Source organism: Thermobia domestica, chromosome 11 (genome assembly GCF_964235325.1).
Source record: "Thermobia domestica chromosome 11, izTheDome1.hap1.1, whole genome shotgun sequence".
NCBI classification, from domain to species: Eukaryota; Metazoa; Arthropoda; class Insecta; order Zygentoma; family Lepismatidae; genus Thermobia; species Thermobia domestica.
Window position 1 is genome coordinate 79613991 of NC_137464.1, and position 22568 is coordinate 79636558.

A 22568-nucleotide genomic window follows, 5' to 3' on the forward strand; every position below is an offset into this window, starting at 1 on the left:
TACTACTATTAGTACCATACTAAAGCGTTCGACTTACATTTGCTTCCTGCAGAAGTCGGGCGTTTAGCATGACGCTAATCATTTGTCAAAACGACTCTGCATAAGGCGGTCAATGTTTCTCGCAACACACTAAAATAGCCAAAGTTGGATTTGGGCAAAATAAAATGGATATATTTAATAGAGTATACAATATTGTAAAAAGTGACAATAGAAAGAAACTTTTCAAAGAGAGCTATCTAGGAGAGAAATGGTATAAATTGTTCTTACGAGGAAACCCAGAATTAGTTTGCAGAGTTCCCGAAGGCAAGAGCAACAGTCACCGAAGAATTTATTCGGAAGTGGTTTAAAGAACTTGAGGTACCTCCAAAGCATTAACGCATCCGATATTCTGCAAGATCCCACCCGAATCTTTATTGGTGATGAAACTAGTTTTAGCCTTTGTCTCGAAACAGGTGAAGTTATCGTATCGAAAGGTTTGAAAAATGTTTATGAAGTCCGACGTGCAATTGACAAACAATCACTGTTCTTCTAGTTTCCTCTGGCAAACGGCGAAACTGTATTTCCAATGGTTATTTTCCCGTATGTTAAACCATCGCCTGACATCATAGAAAGTATACCAAAGGTCTGGTTTTGGGGAAGATCAGAAACAGGCCTGGATGAGGATTGATACTTTTTATGAGTATATTGTAAATGGTATAAACAAATGGCTGGAAGAAATAACGTTAAAAGACCAATAATTTTATTTGCTGAAGGGCATCGCACACATCCAACTATGGAATTTAATGTGTTTAGCCAGCAGATGTTAGTGCCTTCAAACCCCTCAAGATAGAATGGAAGAAGATAGTTCATGACTGGCAAAGCCAACCCAAAAACATAAGTCTGTAGCAAAATCTCATTTCTCTTCACTTTTGTCAACAGTAGTAAACCGTTCTTTTCTCTCCCATTCAATTAGAAATGGTTTCAGGAAATGTGGCTTGTGTCCTTTCAATGCAAATACTGTAGACTACTCTAAATACATTAAAAATAGCTTAGTGAAAAGACGTTTGGAAAAAGATTGAAGTGTATCGGCTGACTGATTTCCTCGCATATTCCTTCTCTATTTCCTTGTCAAGCAGATCGTACTGAAATATTGGTCCATAATGTAATGGAAGATGGTACGGTGTTTTGAAAGATGGTACATTACTTCAAGTTCAAAGCGCCAACGATAATATTGAGAAGTCATACACAGTCATAGATAAAGCTCCCGAAAAAAGTTCAAATAACAGTAGACAAGTCTCACCAAATTTTGAAAATAATTTATTTTGGCCAGAACCAATTGAAAGACTTCAAAGAGGCAACGAAGCAAAATAAATTATCAAGTGCCATATCGTCAGATGAATGGAGAAATATAATGATAGCCAAGATCTTAGAACGGAAGAAAGCAATTAAAGCCAAACAAAAAAAGAAAAGAAAGAAAGAAAAGGAAAGAAAAAGAGCAAAAAAGAAAATTCCAACTTCCTGGAATTTTTGTGAAAAGACAACTACTACAATTTTATTATTATTATTATTATTATTATTATTATTATTATTATTATTATTATTATTATTATTATTATTATTATTATTATTATTATTATTATTATTTGTAAGAAGTAAATGCTTTATTTGCGTTTTCTAACTTTTAACTGGAGTAATCAAATGATATTGCGATATACTGGTCATGAAATTTAGCTATGATCTAACAACTTTAGTTCTATTTGAAATGTTTTAGCTTCATGGTTGCTTATATTTTTACGAAGGGTCCGCTCAATACAATTTTATTCCTGTTTTTCCGAGAAATAAATGATGTGTTTTTTTGTTAGACAATTATAATGTAATCTGTTATATTTTAGTGTCATGTAGCAAAATAAAAAAACGCTCCATGATATTACATCTGTTTTTATCATTAGTTTCAAATTTTGTTGGCTGACTTTAGGTTCGTTAATGGCTGAGTTCTAGAATGTAGTGGCTGAGTACTGGTATTTTTCGTCATTTTTAGGAAATTTATAAATATTGTTAAAATCCTAATAATGACATTAAAACCACTCCTTTCATTGTAAACTAGACTAAATAATAAATACATATATCATGAAGAAGTCTCATTCTGTTCAAAATTAAAATCAAAAATTACATTCGAACTTAAAATTTGAGTTAGGAGGCTGAGTACTGGCACATTCACCCTATTCATTATAACTGCTAGCTCCAAATTTAATTGCAAATTTTGAGTTGCGTTGACGCAAACCGTTACTGATGGTGCCCGCTAGTTTTTGTATCTAATTTTGTTTGATGGTTTCATTTTCTATCTCATCTCACACTATAGATTGAAAATAACTAAAGTTATAATATATGAAAAGAAATATAATATGTAAGTATACATAAAATCCTTTCACAATTGATTAATTGATATACCAAAAATATGTCGCAATAAATAAACGAGTATGTTTGTTATGACGAAACCACGTGTACTGTCTCGTGGCGTATACGTACGTGCGCTTGTCATGCTTTCTCCATGGGCAGTTCTCAAGTTTGCGACATCGCCATATTTGCTGTGGATGTGGGACATGGCCTGATTAGGGAAGATAGAAAATGAGCGAGGACGAAAGGGACATCGATATCGAAAGCGATGTAAGCGGCATTTTTTACATTTGCTACTCAGATTGACATTTTTTATGTAGTATACATCTTTGTAGAAAGTGAATGTTTCGTAGTGTTAATTTTTTTTAATAATATTCATTCGTAGGTAAACAGCCATTTTGAGATCAGGAGTTATCTACTGTTACGCGATCATTTTCTTAAAAACGAAAATTCGTAAACAAATAGAACTTAATTCGACGATTGCGATATAAGTTTTACAATTATCTTTTTATTTTATTGTACCTTTGCTTGCTAGGAGGATGACGGCGCGGATTCGGATTCAACGGGTCAGCAGCAACGACAGGCAGGGAGCCAATTTATGACACAGGTGAGACAGGATCTCAATTTTTTCTGAAATCCTCCACATCAACAATTCCACACTATACTGTGTATAGCATGTAGTGTGTGTAATTAAACGTGTTAAGAGTATATTTGGTGTCAATGGCATTAATGACAGGGTTAAACTTTCTACGTTTATGGAGAATATCAGCTGTTCGAAACAATAACAAAGTACTTGAAATGAACACTAAATATAATGCTTAGAAGTTAGATATTCGTTTGTGATTAAAACTTAAATGTAAAAATTTATTGTAATACGTATGGTAGGTAATACTATTTGCACATACAAGTTAAATTTGTAAATATTTCCTTGCACTGAAACTAGACCTTGAACGAAAGATAAATGATTGCATATCTCAAAGTGTTTCTTCTTTGTAGTCGGTGAGGTTTTCGCTTCTGATACAGTAAAAATCTAAACTCGGTATAAAAATTGAGAAAAAAATGTAAATTCACAAGATTTTATAGTATTGCCTTGTATTTAACCTTCTCGGTCGGAATTTTCCATTTCCTAATTAGTAATTTGCCTGTTGTTTTCTAGTAACATCAGCAAATGTTATTCAAATATGAAGGTCCTTGGAGCAAACAAACCGTTTACTCAAAATATGTAAAAGTGTGGGATTCGAATTAGTCATGTCTGTCTTACAGCTTCACATTTTCCATAATAACATCCATAGTGAACACGGGGGATGTAGCTTACTTTTTATCACCTTACTCGCAGAAAGATTGTACTACTATGAGAACAATTTATTCGTAATCCCATATTTCATATTTTATGTTACCATTGTAGTCAGTGAGGTTTTAATTCGTACACAAAATTCACGACATTTTGCATTGTATTTACATGAATAACTGAATTGATAATGAAAATAGCATTGTTCGTCACTTTCATGAGTGTTCTGGTGGGTGAACTTTACAAAGCCTGCTCCAGTTATAACACGATGGTGTAGGTAGTACCCTTGGGCATTGGGACTATTTTCGAACACACCGCCATATTTAAAATATGCTAACCAACACATTAGGCTATTTCAGTATAAAAATTAAAAGCAAGAAAAGCTTTTTCATACCTTCAAACGGAAAATGGAGCATGTATTCTAAAGTTAACCCCCGGGGTTAAAATTTACAAAACCCGCGCCAGCCCTAACCCAATGCCATAGATAACATCCTTTCCAATGGAGCGTGTATTGTAAACTTTACCCCCTGGGCTAAAGTTTACAAAGCACGATCCAGCTATAACACAATTAACAGATGGAAAAGCCTCCCCAACACCAAAAAAAAAAAAAAAAAAAAAAAAAAAAAAAAAAAAAAAAAAAAAAAAAACCATTTACATAAGACAACACCCCTCTTCACCCAAAATTCTAATACACTAAAATAAAATAAAAATACCACAGTATTAAAATGATCAAATCAGCTATCAAAAATCATTCCACAGCATGCATCAAAATTCTGGAGAATATAAATCCTGCACAGTCCTCCTTCGATTACGAGTATGGGAAAACAAAACTTCGCTCGAATATCCTTCCAAATGTTTTGTCTCCTTCCAGAATGAGGAATAACATGTCTCACACTGCGCCAAGAACTTTCAATAGACTGTGTATGAACTACCAATTCATCGCCATTCAATTATGCTTTATTCTTTTAATGAATATCACCACTAGGTGAAGTACAAACAAATTATGTACAATGATTAACGCATAGATGTACGTAACCTTCATCCATAAAGTAATTATACCCCTTCCAACAATTAGATATAATAATGTACCAGGCAATATCTTCTTTATGGTAGATAGCAAACAATCTTTACCTCGATCAGCAACTGGAATTTAAAAAAAAAAAAAAAAAATGTTCAGGGTTGTTACGCTCCACACCACCAAACACCCGCTGTCCATCAACACGCCTTCCTTTATTAAATTTTCTCTTCCCGAACACCACCATAACTTTAGAACCACCGATAGCTCTCGAATTCTTCAATACCCACTCTACACAAACCTCCCTACAAAAACTACTCCAGGGGGGCGCCGTGGCTCAGTGGTAGAGTGTTCACCTCCGGTGCTTGGGGTCCTGGGTTTTCTCGGGGATTTCCCGTTTTTTTTCCCACTTCATTCATTTCTCATCATCACCGTCTCCTTTAGCCTAACCGGCATAACCGTGGGACGTAAAACTCAAAGATTTCATTTCAAAAACTACTCCAGTCGACAACGAAGTTCATGTTCAGGTAAACTTTGGCGACCTACCTTAACGTAACATCAAAGGAAAATAAAATGAACAATCTGATGCACACGTAACTTTGATTTTTCAAAAAATGTTCCATGAAAGGCAAACGCCAAAAGCACTTTACTCCATTATCCCGCCGATTACACCGAAAAATATAATGTCATCTATCTTTACACAACTTCAAACTTGCGCTACATTTACGACAATCTATTTGCAATTTAATTAAACCGTGACGTTCTAGAAACTTCAATAATTCCTTCTCGTTATTGTGTAAGTCTATAGAAAATCCAAGTAAGTTCATATTACAACCATTACAAATTGCACTCATAATACGAACTTAAGAAAACGCACGTATTTGACTACCAAAGAAACACAGGAGGTATCACAGACAGCATGCTCGACTTTACGTGACATAAGAATACGTGCTTGCGCTATACGTCATATACAGACTCAGACAATACCCAACCACGTGCAGCTAAACTGATACCAACGCAATCTGTTGATAGCTAAGCTAACACTATAACCAAAAGTGATACAAAATAAATAAATATAAACTAGAACTACTTAGTGATGCGGAAGACGACACTGGAGCGTGTGTCGTTAAGTTTACTCTATACTAAAATCCGCCAAAACATTTGGAATAAATTACTAATGCGTCATAAAAAGTGTGTTGCGGACACCTGTGTCAGATTACTCGAATTTAATACGAAGGTATTTGTAAAAAGAACGGATGGCATGTAGTATATATTTCCCAAATCCATCTACCGTTCCGTAGACAGTACTGTGACATAGTGAGCCGTTTATTCGTATACATACCATTGCTGACGTGTCTGCTCCCTACGGACGTACCTCCTCGCTACCCCTGACTCTGTTAGATAGCATTCGTACTTCTTAGTGATTACCTAGCACAAGTTGATTTCGTGATTTGTGAACTGTAGCTTTTATGCTATACGTCCACACTGTATTTATACTTACGACTACATCACAGTTACAAACAACGAACCATAGTCACTACCAAGTGATTTGGGGAAGAAACTGGATAATAATCAAAAGAACATCTAGGGAATATGAGATAGGTTGTAATAAACTTCTTTAGTTGGCATAGACTTTAGTATTAGTCACAACTTCAAATCGGCTTTGTTAATAATACCATAGTGAAGTTAATTATTTTGTTTTTCTGATAGAAAATCACAAGAAGTAAAAGAAAATAAAAATATGCAAGACTTGCGACTATTTCCAAATCACGGAGTAAACAACCAGTGCTCAAGATTGTGTCACGACATTGACGTAATTCTTCATTCATTTTAATCATTTTTATTGCAAAAGAATAAAGCCTGCCTCACATGGACCTGAACTAAGGCCTCAATCTCTGTTACAACTTGACAGTGTTGCCTAGCTCAAACTTTCATGCAATTTCTTTTATCTTGAGGTAATGTAGGGGTCTCAGACGATCCTTAAAAGTAGGTAGGTTTTACTAGCAGAGCCTCTCATGGCCGCAGTATTAAACAGACGAAAAACACTTGAAGGGCAATCAGCTGTTGTAAATAATTATTGCCTTTCTACTTCGCAATATGAGTTCATCCGTAGAGGATGAAATAGCCATAGCAGCGATATCTGCTCTGTTGTTGGCACAAAAGCCGCCTTCTTTCCCCCTTAAAAAAAGAAAAAAAAAATGCTGGGCCAGAGAGTGGATTCTTCGCCGCAATAATGCACAGGAAAGCACCGTTATGTTTAATGGTAGACAGTGAACTACCTGTATAAGATCCTTGCGTTCCTTACACACACACACACACACACACAAAAAAAAAACTACAGAATGCACTGTTCAGAATTCCATACTCTACTGGAATTAGTAACTCCAAGAATTCGGAAGCAAGATAGGAACGTGAGGGAGTCTGTATCAGCTGAAAAAAGGTTTGTAGATCCTTATATCAACCAGATTGTACAACTGAAAATCAAATGACTTGGCCAAATACGTGAATAAGGGCGGTTATCAGGCGTGGAAAGCTAAAATAAAGGAGGAAGAGCAATTTTCTAGTTTAGGTACTGAGGATATCCGCTCAACTCTCTACCCACAAAAGATACCCCCATTTCATATAAAGTAAACTTGTATCGCGCAGGGACCTTCTTTTATACACCCAGACCTTTTTGCATTGCGCCAGTATTCTGGAACCGTTCTCTAAAATTGCACGAAGGCCACACAACACTGACGACAATTAACTCTCATTGTTTCTTTAATTAACATATTATACAGAGCGTTCAAAAAGTCTCTATACACCTGAATCCTGGGGGTGGGGGACATTTGGAGGCTCATGGGGGACATTTCAAACATTTGCTGTGAAAATGTGTGTGTATATGCTACGCCCTGTACATAGTGATTTTATGCCATAAAATATAATAAATTTTGAGTAAAATAATTTTCTCGTTGCTTTGAATATGTGACAATTTAAGTGTATAGAGACTTTTTGAACGCTCTGTATTATCGTTTGGTATGTTGGAAGGGGTGGTCGCAATTCAATGAGCACTCGGTGTAGAAGCCAGTTCGCATCTAATTCTGTTCTGGTTCGGATGAAGCCAATTCAGAAATAGATCCTTCGAAACTGACGGTACGTGACGTTTGGGCACTGGACGTTTGGGCGCGAAGCCATTTGGGCGCCAGACGTTTGGGCGCGAGTTAAAAAGTCGTTATGTTAGGCGCTGAGTACTAAGTTCGAATCAAGATATCACAAGGTGTCTACTGTAGTGGAAGTCCTTGAATTATACTGGATTTTGTTTTACATACTAGAAATACTGGAATTTCAAAATTATAAAAACTGAATTAACAATTAAATTTTGTAAATTTAAGTTTCAACGAAAGTTAAGTGTGCTTTTTATTTGATAACTTTTCAAGCCAAATGTAAGTAGACCAGACTACATATGACTGACTGCATTACATACATAGTGAGCCTATTCCATTAAAAAAGTTAAAGCAGGCCTTCTACTGTAGTTACGCAATAAGTGTGAATGTCAAACACATTTCTAGTGGCTAAATGACCAATATATGTACACTTAACTATTATTTTTCACTTTGAAATCGTTTTGTTTTTTTCCTTTCGCCACTTTCTTTAATGCAGATTAAATGCTCACAATGGGACGAAAAAAATGTGTGTTAAGTTTTGATTTTTATATTGGAATGTTAATAAAAAAAAAGTGATACCAGAAATACGGCATACTACAGTTCCTAAACTCAATGTGTTAGACATCCTGTATGCAAAATATGTCTTAGACACCATGTATGCAAAATATCTTTCCCTCAACTCGATTAGGATATAGGATTTTTAGATTTCTGGGCTCTCGGCATCTAAGGCCATTTAGCCCGTCACGTTTGAGGGAGCACACTATCCGGGGAAAGGGAAGGAAGAAAGGATTGGGGAAGGAAGGAAGCGGCCTGGACCTATAAATTAGGTACCACCCCGGCATTTGCCTGATGTGAATGAAGAAAATCCAGGAAAACCTCATTCAGGGTGGCTGGCCTGAAAGAGCGTGTTACACTTTTTCGACCGAGTGCCCCCACCGGGAATCGAACCCGGGACCGATCGCACCGAAGGCGAGAGTGTTAGCGACTACGCTGAAATCTTTTATTGGTAGTTCTTTATTGGACTTAAGGAAGAGAAGAGTTTGGCAAACGTAATACGAAAGAAAACAAATTTTAATAATCATAAATATGTAATTATTAACTTTCTTTAAAAAATACAAAAATTAAAGCAATATGTTTTATTTAACATTAAGAAAATTATTAACAGTTCGTCTGATTCCTTCATTTCCTAGCTTTCTTATATATTACAAAAATTAGATCAACATTAGATCAGAAGTACAAGAATCGTGAACAAGCGAAAAATCAATCCATGACGAGGTTAGGCAACCAATGCCAGAAACGCATTAAACTATTTAATTTAGATGAATAAATAAGATAGAAAATATACAGATAAATGAGGTAAGATAAAGATAGAAGTGTAGGAAATGTATATATCTTGATTGGCGCTTAGTTTTCAGTGCCTAGCTTACTTTATATGTCGTAAATTGTGATTTTTACTATGTACCTCGCGCCCAAACGTCCGGCGCCCAAACGGCTGCGCCAAAACGTCCGCGCCCAAATGGCGGCGCCCAAACGTCCTGTCCCGGAAACTGATACGTTAGAGATAGCGTGTATATGTGTTGATTTTCTTCCAAATTTTCCTTGCACCGATATTTTCCCTCCAGACCGGAAATTGCAGAGCTTGATACTTTCAAACGCAAGTGGCGCAATGAAATATGCCTACATGTTGTACATAATGGTAAATCAATATTCAGCATTTTTGCGTGTGTGTATGGCGCAGAGGAAAGTTCCAAGGAAGCACATACTTCTGAACTACAAGGGTTTCAGGAGTCAACCTCCTTTATGGGTTTTGTCAAGGCGTGTTTAATAAGAAAAGAGTAGTGAATAATTGTTTGGAAGGACACAAATGACCAGGAAAACCCACCTTTCGATTATTATTATTATTATTATTATTATTATTATTATTTCGGTGTTTATGTGATTCGTGTCTACGTTTCTTCTTACCGTGGTGGTTCTTCCAGTGTCAGTTTGGCAAGTGTTTCACTGGAGCACTTTTTCGTGCTCGCATCTCAGTCAGTAACGATCTCTAATGAATGCGCTCTCACTGGCAAGCAGATTAAAACCAGAGGTCAACGAAAATAATCTACCCAGTAAAACTTATTTTGGGTTATTGGCGTTGCAACATAATTACTGAGATGAAGTGATCTTGTGCACTTGCATATCATATATTCTCATCTTACACTTTTTATTTAATGCGTGGAGGAACCGTCCTTTTCGTGAAGAATGTTTTGTTTCACTAGGTATTCGGCACGTTATTATAGGATGTTGTGAATACTCAGGCCTTACAGAGCGTGTTGGACTGCTTACCAAATTTTCGGGTATGACCCTGCTTTTGTGACCGTACTCGCACATTTATTAGTGGATTTAAATACGGAAAGTCGTTTCAGGTTTATGGCAACGAATTTGGTATCCTTATTAGCAGAAGAAACGCCACGACGCCACCAGTGGTTGTGCCGGATGTGCAAACCCTGTATGTTACCTATCGCCCTGCGTCTGTTTCCGCTGAAGGAAATTGCGTTGAAGCACAGTTTGATCAAGTCTGCTTTATTTCCCTGGCCACATATTTTCCACACACTGTCAAGTGTGCACTTCTGTTGACAGCCTAACGCTCGTTTAAACAACTAGAATCCATAAAAATGCACGGGGGATGCTTCACAAGAATGTCTGTAAAAGGAATTGCATAAATTCCAGTTTTAATGCCATCTTCTCCGTACGTCATCATTGACTTCGCCGTATGACTGGACACCTTGTCCAAGTGAGTGTCAATATGAGTTTCATCGCTTACGTATAGAACTGGAACATCATAGCGGTATAGTGGCTGTAATATCTTCTAGTAGTAAGCTGCGTTGATTACCTGTTTTGTCCACTGTGCATGGGGTTAAGTTTGCCATTATAACAATAACTACGAAGAACTATAAAAGTCGCGTAGAAAACTTTCCTGGCGTTAACGTTCCCAATTTTAATGACTACTGAATCGAGGGACGATAGAGGATAACCCTCTTCTCGTCACATTCCGAGAGGTACCCTCTTCCCGTGTTCACCTGTTTCCTGCAAGTTGGCGTTTTATAGCGTGTTTGCTGCTTGTCTTCCTTTCCATGACATTTGAGATGCAAAGCATATAAACTCTAAACTTATGTTTCTTTACCAGATGTAAGTCTTGCGCAATTATGCCAACTACGAGTCGTGGCGAAACATCGCACTGCCCTTGCTGACGGTGCCTTGTCACGTCGCACTAAGGGACGGACTTTTTGCAGCAGGGTGGAAAAAAATCATGATTTTTTTCAAAAAAATCATTTTTGTTGATTTTTTTTATTTAAATCGATTTTTTTGATTTAAATCAAATCTTTTTCTTCGTATAATACAAGTCGCGAACTGAAGAAAAAACATTAGGAATTAGTATTAAATGTTAATTATGTCATTTAAGTGAAAGTATTGAGTTTTAATTTTGAATTAATTCCCAATCGTTAACCTATTTCAATCCCAAACAATGTTTCTTAAGCACTAAGGAAAAAGTACAGCAATGTATATCAACATGACACTTTTCTTTTCACGAAAGTTACTGATATTTGGCAGGGGCATATTTTTAAACAATTGGAACTAGCTAGCGGCACGAAATAGATATAAAGTACGTAAATTTCGCTTAAAATTAGCTAACTCACTCTATGACCTATGGAACCCGGAGGTTCAATGCCATATTCACAAAAGCTCTCCACTAACTTCTATCCTTAGTCAACTGGATCCAGTTTTTACTTTGTATTCCTATTTCTGCGAGATGCAACTTAATATTGTCCTCACATCTGCGCCTAGGCCTTCCTAATGGTCGTTTTCTGATTGGTCTTCCAGTCAAGACCTTGAAAGCGTTTCTACTTTCTTCCATTCTAGCTACATGACCTGCCCACCTAAGCCTAACAATGTTAGGTAAACCGTATAAACAAAGTAGCTCCTCGTTATGAAGTTTCCACCATTACCCATTCCCGTTCCTCTTGGGTCTGAATATTCGTCTCAGATCTTGTTCTCAAATACTTTCAGTCTATGTTCTTCCCTCAGAGTAAGCGACCATGTTTCGCAACCATACAGAACAACAGGAATGATTATCGTTTTGCATATTTTAAAGCTTCAAATTCCTCGACACAATTCGCGACGATAAGAGATTTTGGACTGAATAATAACACGAATTCCCTGCAGGAATTCCAAAATAAAAAAAAAAAATCAAGATGATCAGTTCCAGAAGAAGAAACACTTGTGATTGTTAAATATATGCTTTATGTGACGTGAAAAACAGTTCAAATGCGAGTTGTCCGTGCATTTAAGACATCTATACATAGCAGGCACGTTTTTATACTTTTCTGTTGGCTATTTTATTTCCTCTGGCAAATTTTCTGCGATCACATCGCAGATCGCGGCATGTTCTGCAATGGGGTCAAGTATCCACTTTATCAAAAGTATTATTCGTTATTTTAACGCATCCAAAATTTGTCGTATTACGATCCCGAGGAACTACTATGTATTTAGTACATAAATTTCGCCCAAAATTTTAAAATTATTATTATTATTATTATTATTATTATTATTATTATTATTATTATTATTATTATTATTATTATTTTGTTTGTTTGTTTCGGAGAGGGGATCGGACCCCTCTAAATACGCTCCTATTATCTGGAAACAAACAAATAGACGTGGACACAAAAGAGTTTTCATCTTAAATGTCCATGGTGATTTTCCCGTTGGAATAGAAATTTTAAGACCCTGTGTTACAAAGAGAAGAAAGCAGGGTTCACCCGTTACCCGTTCAAACGGGATTTTCCCTGATCGTTCCCTACATGATACTCGTTTTCATACTGTGCTTACATACATTTTAATCGAAATAACAGAAGAGAAACGGGATTTTACTTACTTTCACTTTAAATTAATTCATTTCGGAATTTGATTTAAATCAACGATTTTTATTTAAAAAATCAAGTGATTTAAATCTTGATTAAAATCGTGATTTAAATCAGACTGATTTAAATCAATCCACCCTGTTTTGCAGTATGTCGGAGGTACGCCTCGATGTCCGATAACTACGACGCTTAATACTGAAGGGCCCAGCAACAACAGGGGGTACCCGTTTTGTTGCGACTTAAAGCAGCATTGATTCCTTTCTTTGAGACATGGAAACTTTGTCATACACTGTATATTTATTTGGCTATAAGCATAACCAAGTTGAAGACGAAACAAATGTACCCTTTACAGAAGGCCGTAATATTCGGAGTTAAATGACTATTTATACACAATAGCCGTCCTCTTTGCAAGTAAACACAGCATTACCGAGATACTCACAGTAACTTCTCTGTGGCGAGTTTACCTTGTGATCGAATTCGTCGCCATAAGCCTGAAACGATATTCTATAGGTAACATTTCTTTTTAAGTGTTTTTTATTTTATTAGGATCACATACTGAGACTTATTCTGTTATTACATCCGCCTGTCCGTTACACCGTACGATAACTTGAACGGATGCATATTTTTTAATTCTGTTTTTCTGCAATAGATTGTTGGGCAACAACTTCGGTGAAGTCCGTTAATGGATTGAATCAGTTACCAACTTAACGGGTAACAGCGACTTATACAGTGGCTACTATAGCTCATATCCCATACATGTAGGAGAATTTTTGAATTCTGGCTTTTGCAGTAAATAGCTAGAGCTGTTATTTCGGTCGAGTTGATTAAAACAGTTAATTCGTTAACGTATTAACGGATAACGGTGGCAATTATAGCCCATATCCAATATATGTAAGCGAATTTCTGAATTCTGTTTCTTGCAATTACCTTCGCCGAGTTTGTTAATGAAATCAATCGCTTTTTTTTTTTTTTTTTTTCTGTAATAGGTAGCTAGAGCAATTATGTTAGCTAAATTTGATAGTGGAATCAAACCATTAACGTATTAGCGGTGGCTCATACAGCCCATATTCCATACATGTAAGGGAATTTTTAAATTTTATTTTATGTTATTTATTTATTTATTTTGCAGTAGGTAGATAGAGCGGTTATCTTGGCCTAGTTCGTTGAAGTAAATCCGTTAACATTGTAACGGGTAACGGCGACTTTAATGATGCCGTCAGTATCCCACACATATATTTCGTGTGATTCTCTCTACCAGACTTTGTTATTCCTATTTTAGTAACTTTTCTTGTGGTCTGATTTCTGTTTTATTCTTTTTAATGTTCGTTACCTCTTTTTTAGTTTTCTGTGGCATTTGTTATGTTATCGTTTCATCGAGATTTTTATACTGTTTAGAAGTTTGTCACTTTTATTCTTTCAGTAGAAGAAGGATGTGTTGGCCATTGGCTTTTTCGTGGCGGGAACAGAAGCCTCGAAGCTCACGTTCCCATTAGCACATCAATCAGTTAACCAATTACTTCATTTTAGTACCACCGAGCATATCACATCGAGTAAAAGTACAATATGAAATTAATTATAAAGATCATTATTGTCAGTGTATAGACTTTGTGTACTGATTACCCACTTTTAATGGGAGCTTCAAGCAATTAAGCATTTTCAGTAAATACACATATCGTGTCATCCTTGCCCGCAGAAACTTTACAGAAGTGATTTGGTGAGTTGTACTATTCATCTTCATGCAATACCAACGCTATGATGGGTAGAAGTATGCATAGACTACTTGGATTCTTTGTATGTGAGCTTGTTCTTGAGCAAAAATGTAACTATTACTGATCACACCCTCCTTAATTTTCTTTCAATAATTAGGTTTCTGTATATCGTATTATAAGTGTGTTGTTATAACTCATTATATATTTATGTAGTGATGATCCCATAAATAGATGCAGCTTTGCACTAGTCGGTATGAGCACAAAGAAATCTGTTTTTATGGTATTTCACTGTTAGAAATTAACCTCTTGTCAAGAACTCGTGTCCATATGGTTAGGATATTCATCTTTGACGAAGGCAACAGATTTCGATTCTCGGTGGGATCTCTTGTTTCAAGTCCCACGTTAAGGTGTAGGTTCATGTGTGGTGTAATTTTCGGTGCTAAAAGGTGTTAAACTCCAGATCACCTAATCACAACTTTACAAGTTTTAATTTATTCCGAGTAAGCAGCTTGTGTGTCCTAAACGAACCTTCATATTTGAATTAAGAAAAACGAAATGAAATAAAAAGTAAATAAATAAATTTATTAAAAGTAGCTAAACTACAACGGATTTTATGAGAAAAGATTAGTAAGTAAAGTTACAGTTCAGCTGAAGAGATCCCTGACAATTTGTCTCAATCAACAGAGAAGTTTCACTGAAGGAAGAACTTGTGTAATAATATATGACACAACTACTAACATCTTTCTTTATATTTAACGATGAACCTTATTATATATATATATATATAAACAGAACGTACGTTGCTAGTCATTTCGTTCATAACTGCGTTCCTAATTATGAAGCTATTCTTCTTTGAACCTGACAGCTATGCCTGTGGATGAAATGTTTCAAATTCGTCGTGGTTTTTAAACTGAAAATGAAAGTACAGCGATTAATAATAAATAAATACAATCAAAAGATATAGAAAAGTCAGTGTTGGATCGAGGCAATTTAAGGTAGGTTTTGTCTCCTGAACTTTTAACCAATTCTGCACCACAGAGCAAGCTTGTATGTAAGGTATATGAGTGAGTGTTCTGGACCCTCAAAGTTTTCAAGTTATCTCTAGATAAGATTGTATTGTAAGCTATTTTTAGGTCCTTCAAGTTTATATGTGTATGTAGATTATGATCCAATTTTCTTTTTTCAGGTACTCTCTTCCACAAAGTTAGTAAGTCAAAAAACAATATGGGCTAGTCTTGTCGTTTAAATGTTTCCGTCATTGTAATAAGACATTTCTCCAATATCTAAAAATGCGCGTATCAAAGCTGATCGTCTCGCTTTCTTCGTCGCTGGAGGCATGGTTGCTCAATGTACATCAGTGAATTCGGGGTGCGAGGGTTGTTCGATGATCGTATGATTTCGTCATGAACAACATGTTTGTGGATTTTCTCAAGGTTCTCTCTTTCTTCACACGTTCTCATTCGTCAATTTTTTCATAATTATCCATTTTAATTAGTCATCATTCCTTCAAAGTATAATCCTAAAACGTGAAACAGAGATGTCATTTTATTTATTTTAAATCATTATCACTGCTGTTAGCTTCACTCAATGATGTTATTAAGTTTTCTACTGTTCCTTCGTTCCAGAACATCTTGAGCTTTCCATGCTTGATCCATTATTTCCTACATATGGATGGCATTTTGTAAAATTATTTATTTTATTTATTTATTTATTTGTTTGTTTGTTTATTTATTTATTTTTAATTATTCAAACTTAACGTCCACGATTCGGCAGTTGAGTCAGTTTTATACGATGGCAACTCGGCTTGGAAATTTTTCTTAATTCCATCAATTTTTTGTCTGCTGTTGCTCCAGACATATTGTTCAAGTCATTCTTTCTTTTCTCCTTTGTAGTTAGAGCTTCATTTATTCGTTCAGAGTTGAATGGTACGGTATGTATTGTGAATCGGCACGCACTTTTATTGTTCCTTGAAAACTATAATCTGTCCGCGTACGAGCTTTCATGTGACTTACTGTCCTACTACAAGGTTTTCAGTATACTTTTCATCATCCTCGTAAGTTTGTTGCGAGTCTTGACAAAGTTGCTTCTTTCCATCAGGATTGTTCTTCTGTACGCAGTTTCTCTTTAACACATTTAAACCAGCTCTATCTCCTTCGAAAATCCCTGCTTCCAAAAACTTGAAAAGCGTACCACGAGCCGGGAATGTATTTGTCAATGGTGATGGTAATAATAATAATTGGTAAATGAAATATCTCTTTTGTTGTGTCTTGCTCGAAACAATATAGAATATGGTCAGTTGACTTCTGTATGTTCTTTATCGTCGACAAGGCATTAAATACTCTATTCATCATTTTTATCAGAAGAGAACCATCATTAGCGTGTTCTTCCTCAAAGTATTTTCAAAGTCCATAAATAAATTCTCAGTAGTCCTTTGTACAACGCTGTTTTCTTCATGGTAGGCTCGGAAAGAGTGCATGGTCATTGTTAGTAGTTACCAACAATAGAATTTAAAAAGAAAGCAGAAAAGAACATAAATTTCCATAGAATTGTGTATATAAAGAGGAAAATGTACAATCTAAAATATATTACCATTAAACAATGAAACAAACAAACCTTTATGTATTTACATTACAACAATGTAATTTTATGAGGAAAAGAAAAAAAATACCAAAAATGTAACATAAATAAATAAAAGAAAAGAAATTAAAAGCGAGATACAAATAAAAGACAGAGAACAAATTTAGTGCAAATGGCAACACAGACTGAGATCTGTGCCAGGTTAAAAACTTTTCCTTTTTGGGAAAAGAATGGCTATAGCACATCGTTCCTGCGGTTTTAAATTGCAACAAGGTGTAATTCGCAGGGAAGCATGTTGAAACGGAGTCACCGACCGGAGTTCTGCCAGAGTAGTATTAACATTTGCTCTCTTTTTTGCGTAGCTGTCAGAGCCAGAAATAGAACTGCTCAAGATAATTAATGTTCTATCTTTGTCATTATTCATGTTTCAGTTTCATCATGTTGGCAACACAATAGGCAACTTAAATAGTATATGTACACAGGGTGTTTCAAAACAATACCGACAACGTTTGGGAGGTGATTCCTGACACCAAAATAAGAAAAAAGTATAGGCCAACCTGGGTGCACAAATGCTTCTTTTCGGAATTATAGGCTACCGAAAACATGAAAAAAACTTTAAAGGTCCATAGCTCCAAAATTATGGGTCCAACCATACTCGGGTCAAGACTTCACGTAGGAACTAGTGTGTGCCCTATCTAAACATCCATGTTTCAGAAGCCTGAGATACTTCTACAGCATTCTTATAGAGGGGTTTGGCTACGGACAAATAATTAGAAGTTAACTGCCTCTATAAAAATCGTTGCGGAAGTACCGCAGGATTCTGAACCATGGATGGTGAACCGAGAGTTGCAGAAAAATGAGTCAAGGGCCGTCTAATACCTGCGGGTTTGACATACCTGATGTAAAACCTTTTCCAACGCTTCCGACCACCTTTTAAATTGTCAGTAACTTAAAAAGGAGTAAAGAAAGAAAGTAAAAAGAGGTAAATTGTATCTACAGCATGCTATGAAATGAATTAGGAAGTCTTTTCTTATAGACTAGAAATCTGAGTGCACAGCGCGTGACATCATAATTATTAAGTACGTAAAGTTTTGCACTTTTTGAAGTCTTTAAAAACAGTTAATTTAATACTTTTTTTAAAAAGTATTAAATGGTCTAGCTCACAGCATTACCGTATTGTTTGTTGCAACTGAGACAAAAAATAAAGAAAAAGGTTGGCAGCTTAGTAAAGACCATTAACCTGATATTTTGTATAGATAAATAGAATGACCTTTATAATGAGATGATTAATGCAAAAGTATCAATTTTATCTACCAAAACACATGACAAGAACAATTTGAAGTGATAAATGTTAATTATCATAGTATTCGACACCACTTAGTGTAAGATAACAGTTCGTTTACATTAACGTCTGATATCCTATCAGCGAACTGTAAATAAGAGAGAATGCACATTTAATTTTTTTTATTTATTTATTTATTTATTTATTTATTGTCTTCGTATACTTAAGGAAATCTCAGTGCATCGAATAAATTAGGAGTCACTAAATCCACAACCTGTCGCTTTATTCGGTACTGTACGTGCATATTTCACAACTATTACAGAATTGAGGAGATAGCATGGTACATTGTGTTCATTATCTTAGTGATGGTATTTCCTAAGTTATGTGTATACGTATTTTTTATTAACGCATTTTTCCCCTTTCCTTTAGTAAACGCGGAAAAGGAATTATCCAAGTTTGGAAGTACTAGAAAGAATAACATTTATAATCGCCAAGTATCAAATAAACACCTCGTCAGATAGTTTTCAGCACTGACGATGGATTTTGTTAGCTGGGTATGAAGATGAGGAAACGAAAACAATCAACCGTAGTGAAAACTTTCAGGATGATTTCAAACTATCTGTAGAGAGAAGAGCAGACAATTTTAAGCATGTGTTCTACGTGCTAGTTATATTATATTAATCGAATACATCGTTATAAAAATTAGGTCAAGGATAATCCAGATCAATTCAGACAGACAAAGGAAAAAATCCTACCTTGATGAATTTAACAAATGGGTCACTCCATATATAATCACCGAATTTAGAAAAAAAATCCCAATTCGAACATCTGGGATTTTGATAAAATTTGACACACATGTACACTCATGTCCAAAATTATTGTCGCATGTCTATAAATATGTGGTTGTAGGAATATAATTTGATAACGAATTCGCCCGGTATTTCTTATAATGTTAGTATGTATATAACCGGCAAAGACATGTATGTGGCAAGTTTCATGTCAAAAGAACAGTAAATAAGAACACTAAAACGAAAATAAAACTTCCTTCTCCATTTAGCAATATTTTGTTTTACTCATTCTAATTTTCGTATTTATATTTCTTTTCCAATGAAATTTAGCAGAAATATACATTTCCCGATTATACACATAGTATCAGTATTAAAAGTACCCTGCAAAATCATTATCAAATTATATTCTTATAAGAAGACAATTATAGATATGCGACAATCATTTTGGACATGAGTGTACCTACATCCTTCGTAAGAAAGCCTGTAATTTTTTATTTTCCTGTCGCTACCAGTTCCTGAGAAAGTGACTTAGAAGTTAAGCAGTCCGCATCGTGACTTGCTGAACACGGTGATTGTTTAAGTTTTTAAAGAGCAAGAACTTTGTTACTAATTGTGTTACATGGGTCAAACTTTTTCTGCAATAAATATAATGAAGTAATATGTTGTAATGAGCATCGTTGTAATGAAGTAATATGTTGACAATGGCATGACCATTTTATGTTAGGATTTATAAAATGTCAAAGTCAGCACTTTTTACTCACCGTTTATAAAGCTCATTTTTTTTAACATGTCACAGGTTTTCTGGATGAAACAACAAATACCTGTGTTTGTATGCCACACCTTACAGGGTAGATAACTCTATGCACCAGCAATGCAGAGCTGTTTACGAGTACACTTTATTTACAGAATTTATGGGAGGTTAAATTTGGTATCATTGTAAACGAACAAACTTTTTGCTTATTTTCACAGCCCTGTTTAACTATGTTGACAGTTGAATATGAGTGTGATATTTTGGTCTGAATTCTAAACCCTGATGTATTTCCTTCCATTTTAAATCATCGCGTTTGTCATCTGTTGTCTTTCAGGTTCAGAACGGATATGGAGAATGGAAGTAATTAGACAGATTCTCAATAGAGGGTATTGCTGGAGCCTGATTTATCAGTCAACTCTGGATGAGAACAAAATCAATGAGCTTCGTGTGAACTTCGTGCCAGGACGGTAGTTGTACTCAACATGTGTTAGATGTGGCAGTGCCAGAAACAGTAGTGGTGATGATAAGTATGATCCCAGCTGCACACCACACACTGTTCAACAGGAGCAACTGAATATATCTCTCAAATCTGTAGGCTGCTCACCACTGAAGAATGTAAGAGAAACAGAGAAGAATACAGCAAGAGAAACGTGAAGCAGATAACATGTCGTACAGGAGAAAATTGTAGATATTCTTGGAATACCGAGCACTAGTTTCTCTACTGAAAAGACATGTCACAGATGTGCAGATTTCTCTATGCTTATATAGCAGCTTGTAGAAAAGTATCACAAAACATTTTCCTGTCCAAATCTTAACACTTGCTCCTGCATCTTGGAGTATCAGAAAAACTGCACAGAATTTTGGGGCCTCAGAGTATTTAGTGTGTCCTATCACTTCAAGAGCAGAAGCCTTGGAAAATAATTTCCCAGGAAACAGTGAATGAAGTAGCTTCATTTTATGGAAGCGACAGGTGTTCTAGTATCTGTCCTGGAATGAAAGAGTATGTATGTGCATACAGATGAAGGTAAAGATCAAGTTAAAAAACTACTAATGAATATATATGAAATATATGTTAAATTCTGCAAACCGAAACCACAGTTTAAAACTGGGTTTGCAAAATTTTGTGCCTTAAGGCCGAAGTGGCGCATTACAGTTGGGGCAAAGGCACTCATTCAGTGTGTGTGTCAGTGTCATCATGAAACTGATGGTCGATACCCTTCCTGGATCAGGACACAACAAGACCCTGCTGAATATTGCAGTGTGTGATGCAACGAACAGATAGTGTATGTTACATTACTGTGGCAAGAAGGAAGGAGGATGTGCGAGATTATCTAGTAAACCGTTTTGATGATCACTTACTTGAAGGTGATGACTTTGTTAAATTTAAAAACGGTTCACACAAACCAGTTGACATTACAAACCCTGCAGCTCTCTGTGAATGAGTTTGGTGACACATTGGCTCAGGAATTGATAGTCGTAGATAGTACCAGTATATAGCCAAGGCTCAAGCTGCATATCTAACATAAAAACTTCACCTCAGAACACAGAGCTAATTGTTTTACTGGATTTTGCCAAAAATTACACCTTCTTTATATAGGACGAGGTTCAGTTGTACCATTGGGAGAAATCCCAGGCAACTGTGCGTCCTTTCGTGGTACTGTAATGATAATGGAACCCTGCAATGTATCAATTTCTGTTGCATATCAGACAGTTTGCAGCATAATCCTACTACTGTCTGTATATTCCTAAGGCATTTCATGACACACTTGACAAATCCTTCAAGATAGGCAGATTGATAACATAATTTACTTCAGTGATGGTGCAGGATCATAATATACAAGAACATTTACAATCTATGAAACTGTCCTCGGAATCCACTATTTTGCAACATCCGACGGCAAAAGCACATGTGATGGTGTAGGAGCAACTGCAAAAATATTTGACAGCCAGAGCCAGTCATCATTCACCTACAAGACCAATTGTTACTGCACAGGGAATGTACGAATCGGCTAACAGCAACGTTAAAGGTATACACTATTTTTGTGTGTCTGCTGAAGATATCTCGAGGGAAAGTGAATGCATAGAAAAGCAATACACAAACTTGAAGACCAATCTTGGAACTCGCTCTCACCATGCATTTATACCAACTAAGGCAAACAAGTTCTTATGAAGATAATGTCTGGAGACAAGATTGGTACCACAGTGTGTCTGGTGGAAGCAAGAGAAGAATGGTAACATAAGCCTCATAGTGGTACGTTGGTATGGTCAACGAAGTACCATGTGAAAATAAAGATGTACGTGTGAATTTCATGGTACTAGCTGAGTCCTCTGTACTGTCATGACCACTGCGGAAAGATGAAGTCTGGATACCATTCCATCATGTCATTTGTACACTGGAGATGCCTTTATTACAAAGTAGCAGTGGGCGAACATACAGACTGGATGCTAATAGTTATCAAAAAGTACTAGCATGTCTTAAAAAGTAAAGAAAGGTATGTTGTTTTGCAAAGTATTAGTTCATATAAGTTTCCACAATTTGAAATCATTCATGTTTCACAACATGCACGTATCATTTGCTTACATAACCTGTTTCACAACTTTATTATGTTCCTTTTCACTTTGTGTGTATGGTTTTTCTTTATTTATTTGAACGCTCAATTTCTTATTACTAATAATGAACTGTAATTTTGACCCACAGAACTGTACTATTTTGTAACAATTTCCATGGCAGGCTGTTTCTT

At 35.8% G+C, this 22568-nt stretch overlaps 1 protein-coding gene across 2 annotated transcripts in view; it reads left to right on the plus strand.

Annotated features, from left to right (window-relative positions):
• Nucleotides 1-2485: 2485 nt before the first annotated feature.
• The window catches only part of Max (MYC associated factor X), a 45183-nt gene continuing 25100 nt past the window's right edge, over nucleotides 2486-22568 (plus strand). The window contains exons 1-2 of one of the 2 annotated variants that reach the window (XM_081730664.1): nucleotides 2486-2643; nucleotides 2909-2980. In XM_081730664.1, the coding sequence (XP_081586790.1) occupies nucleotides 2605-2643; nucleotides 2909-2980 (111 nt within the window). In that variant the 5' untranslated portion in view covers nucleotides 2486-2604. The remainder of the gene's footprint in view (nucleotides 2644-2908; nucleotides 2981-22568) is intronic. The other variant, XM_081730665.1, reaches the window with a different exon arrangement.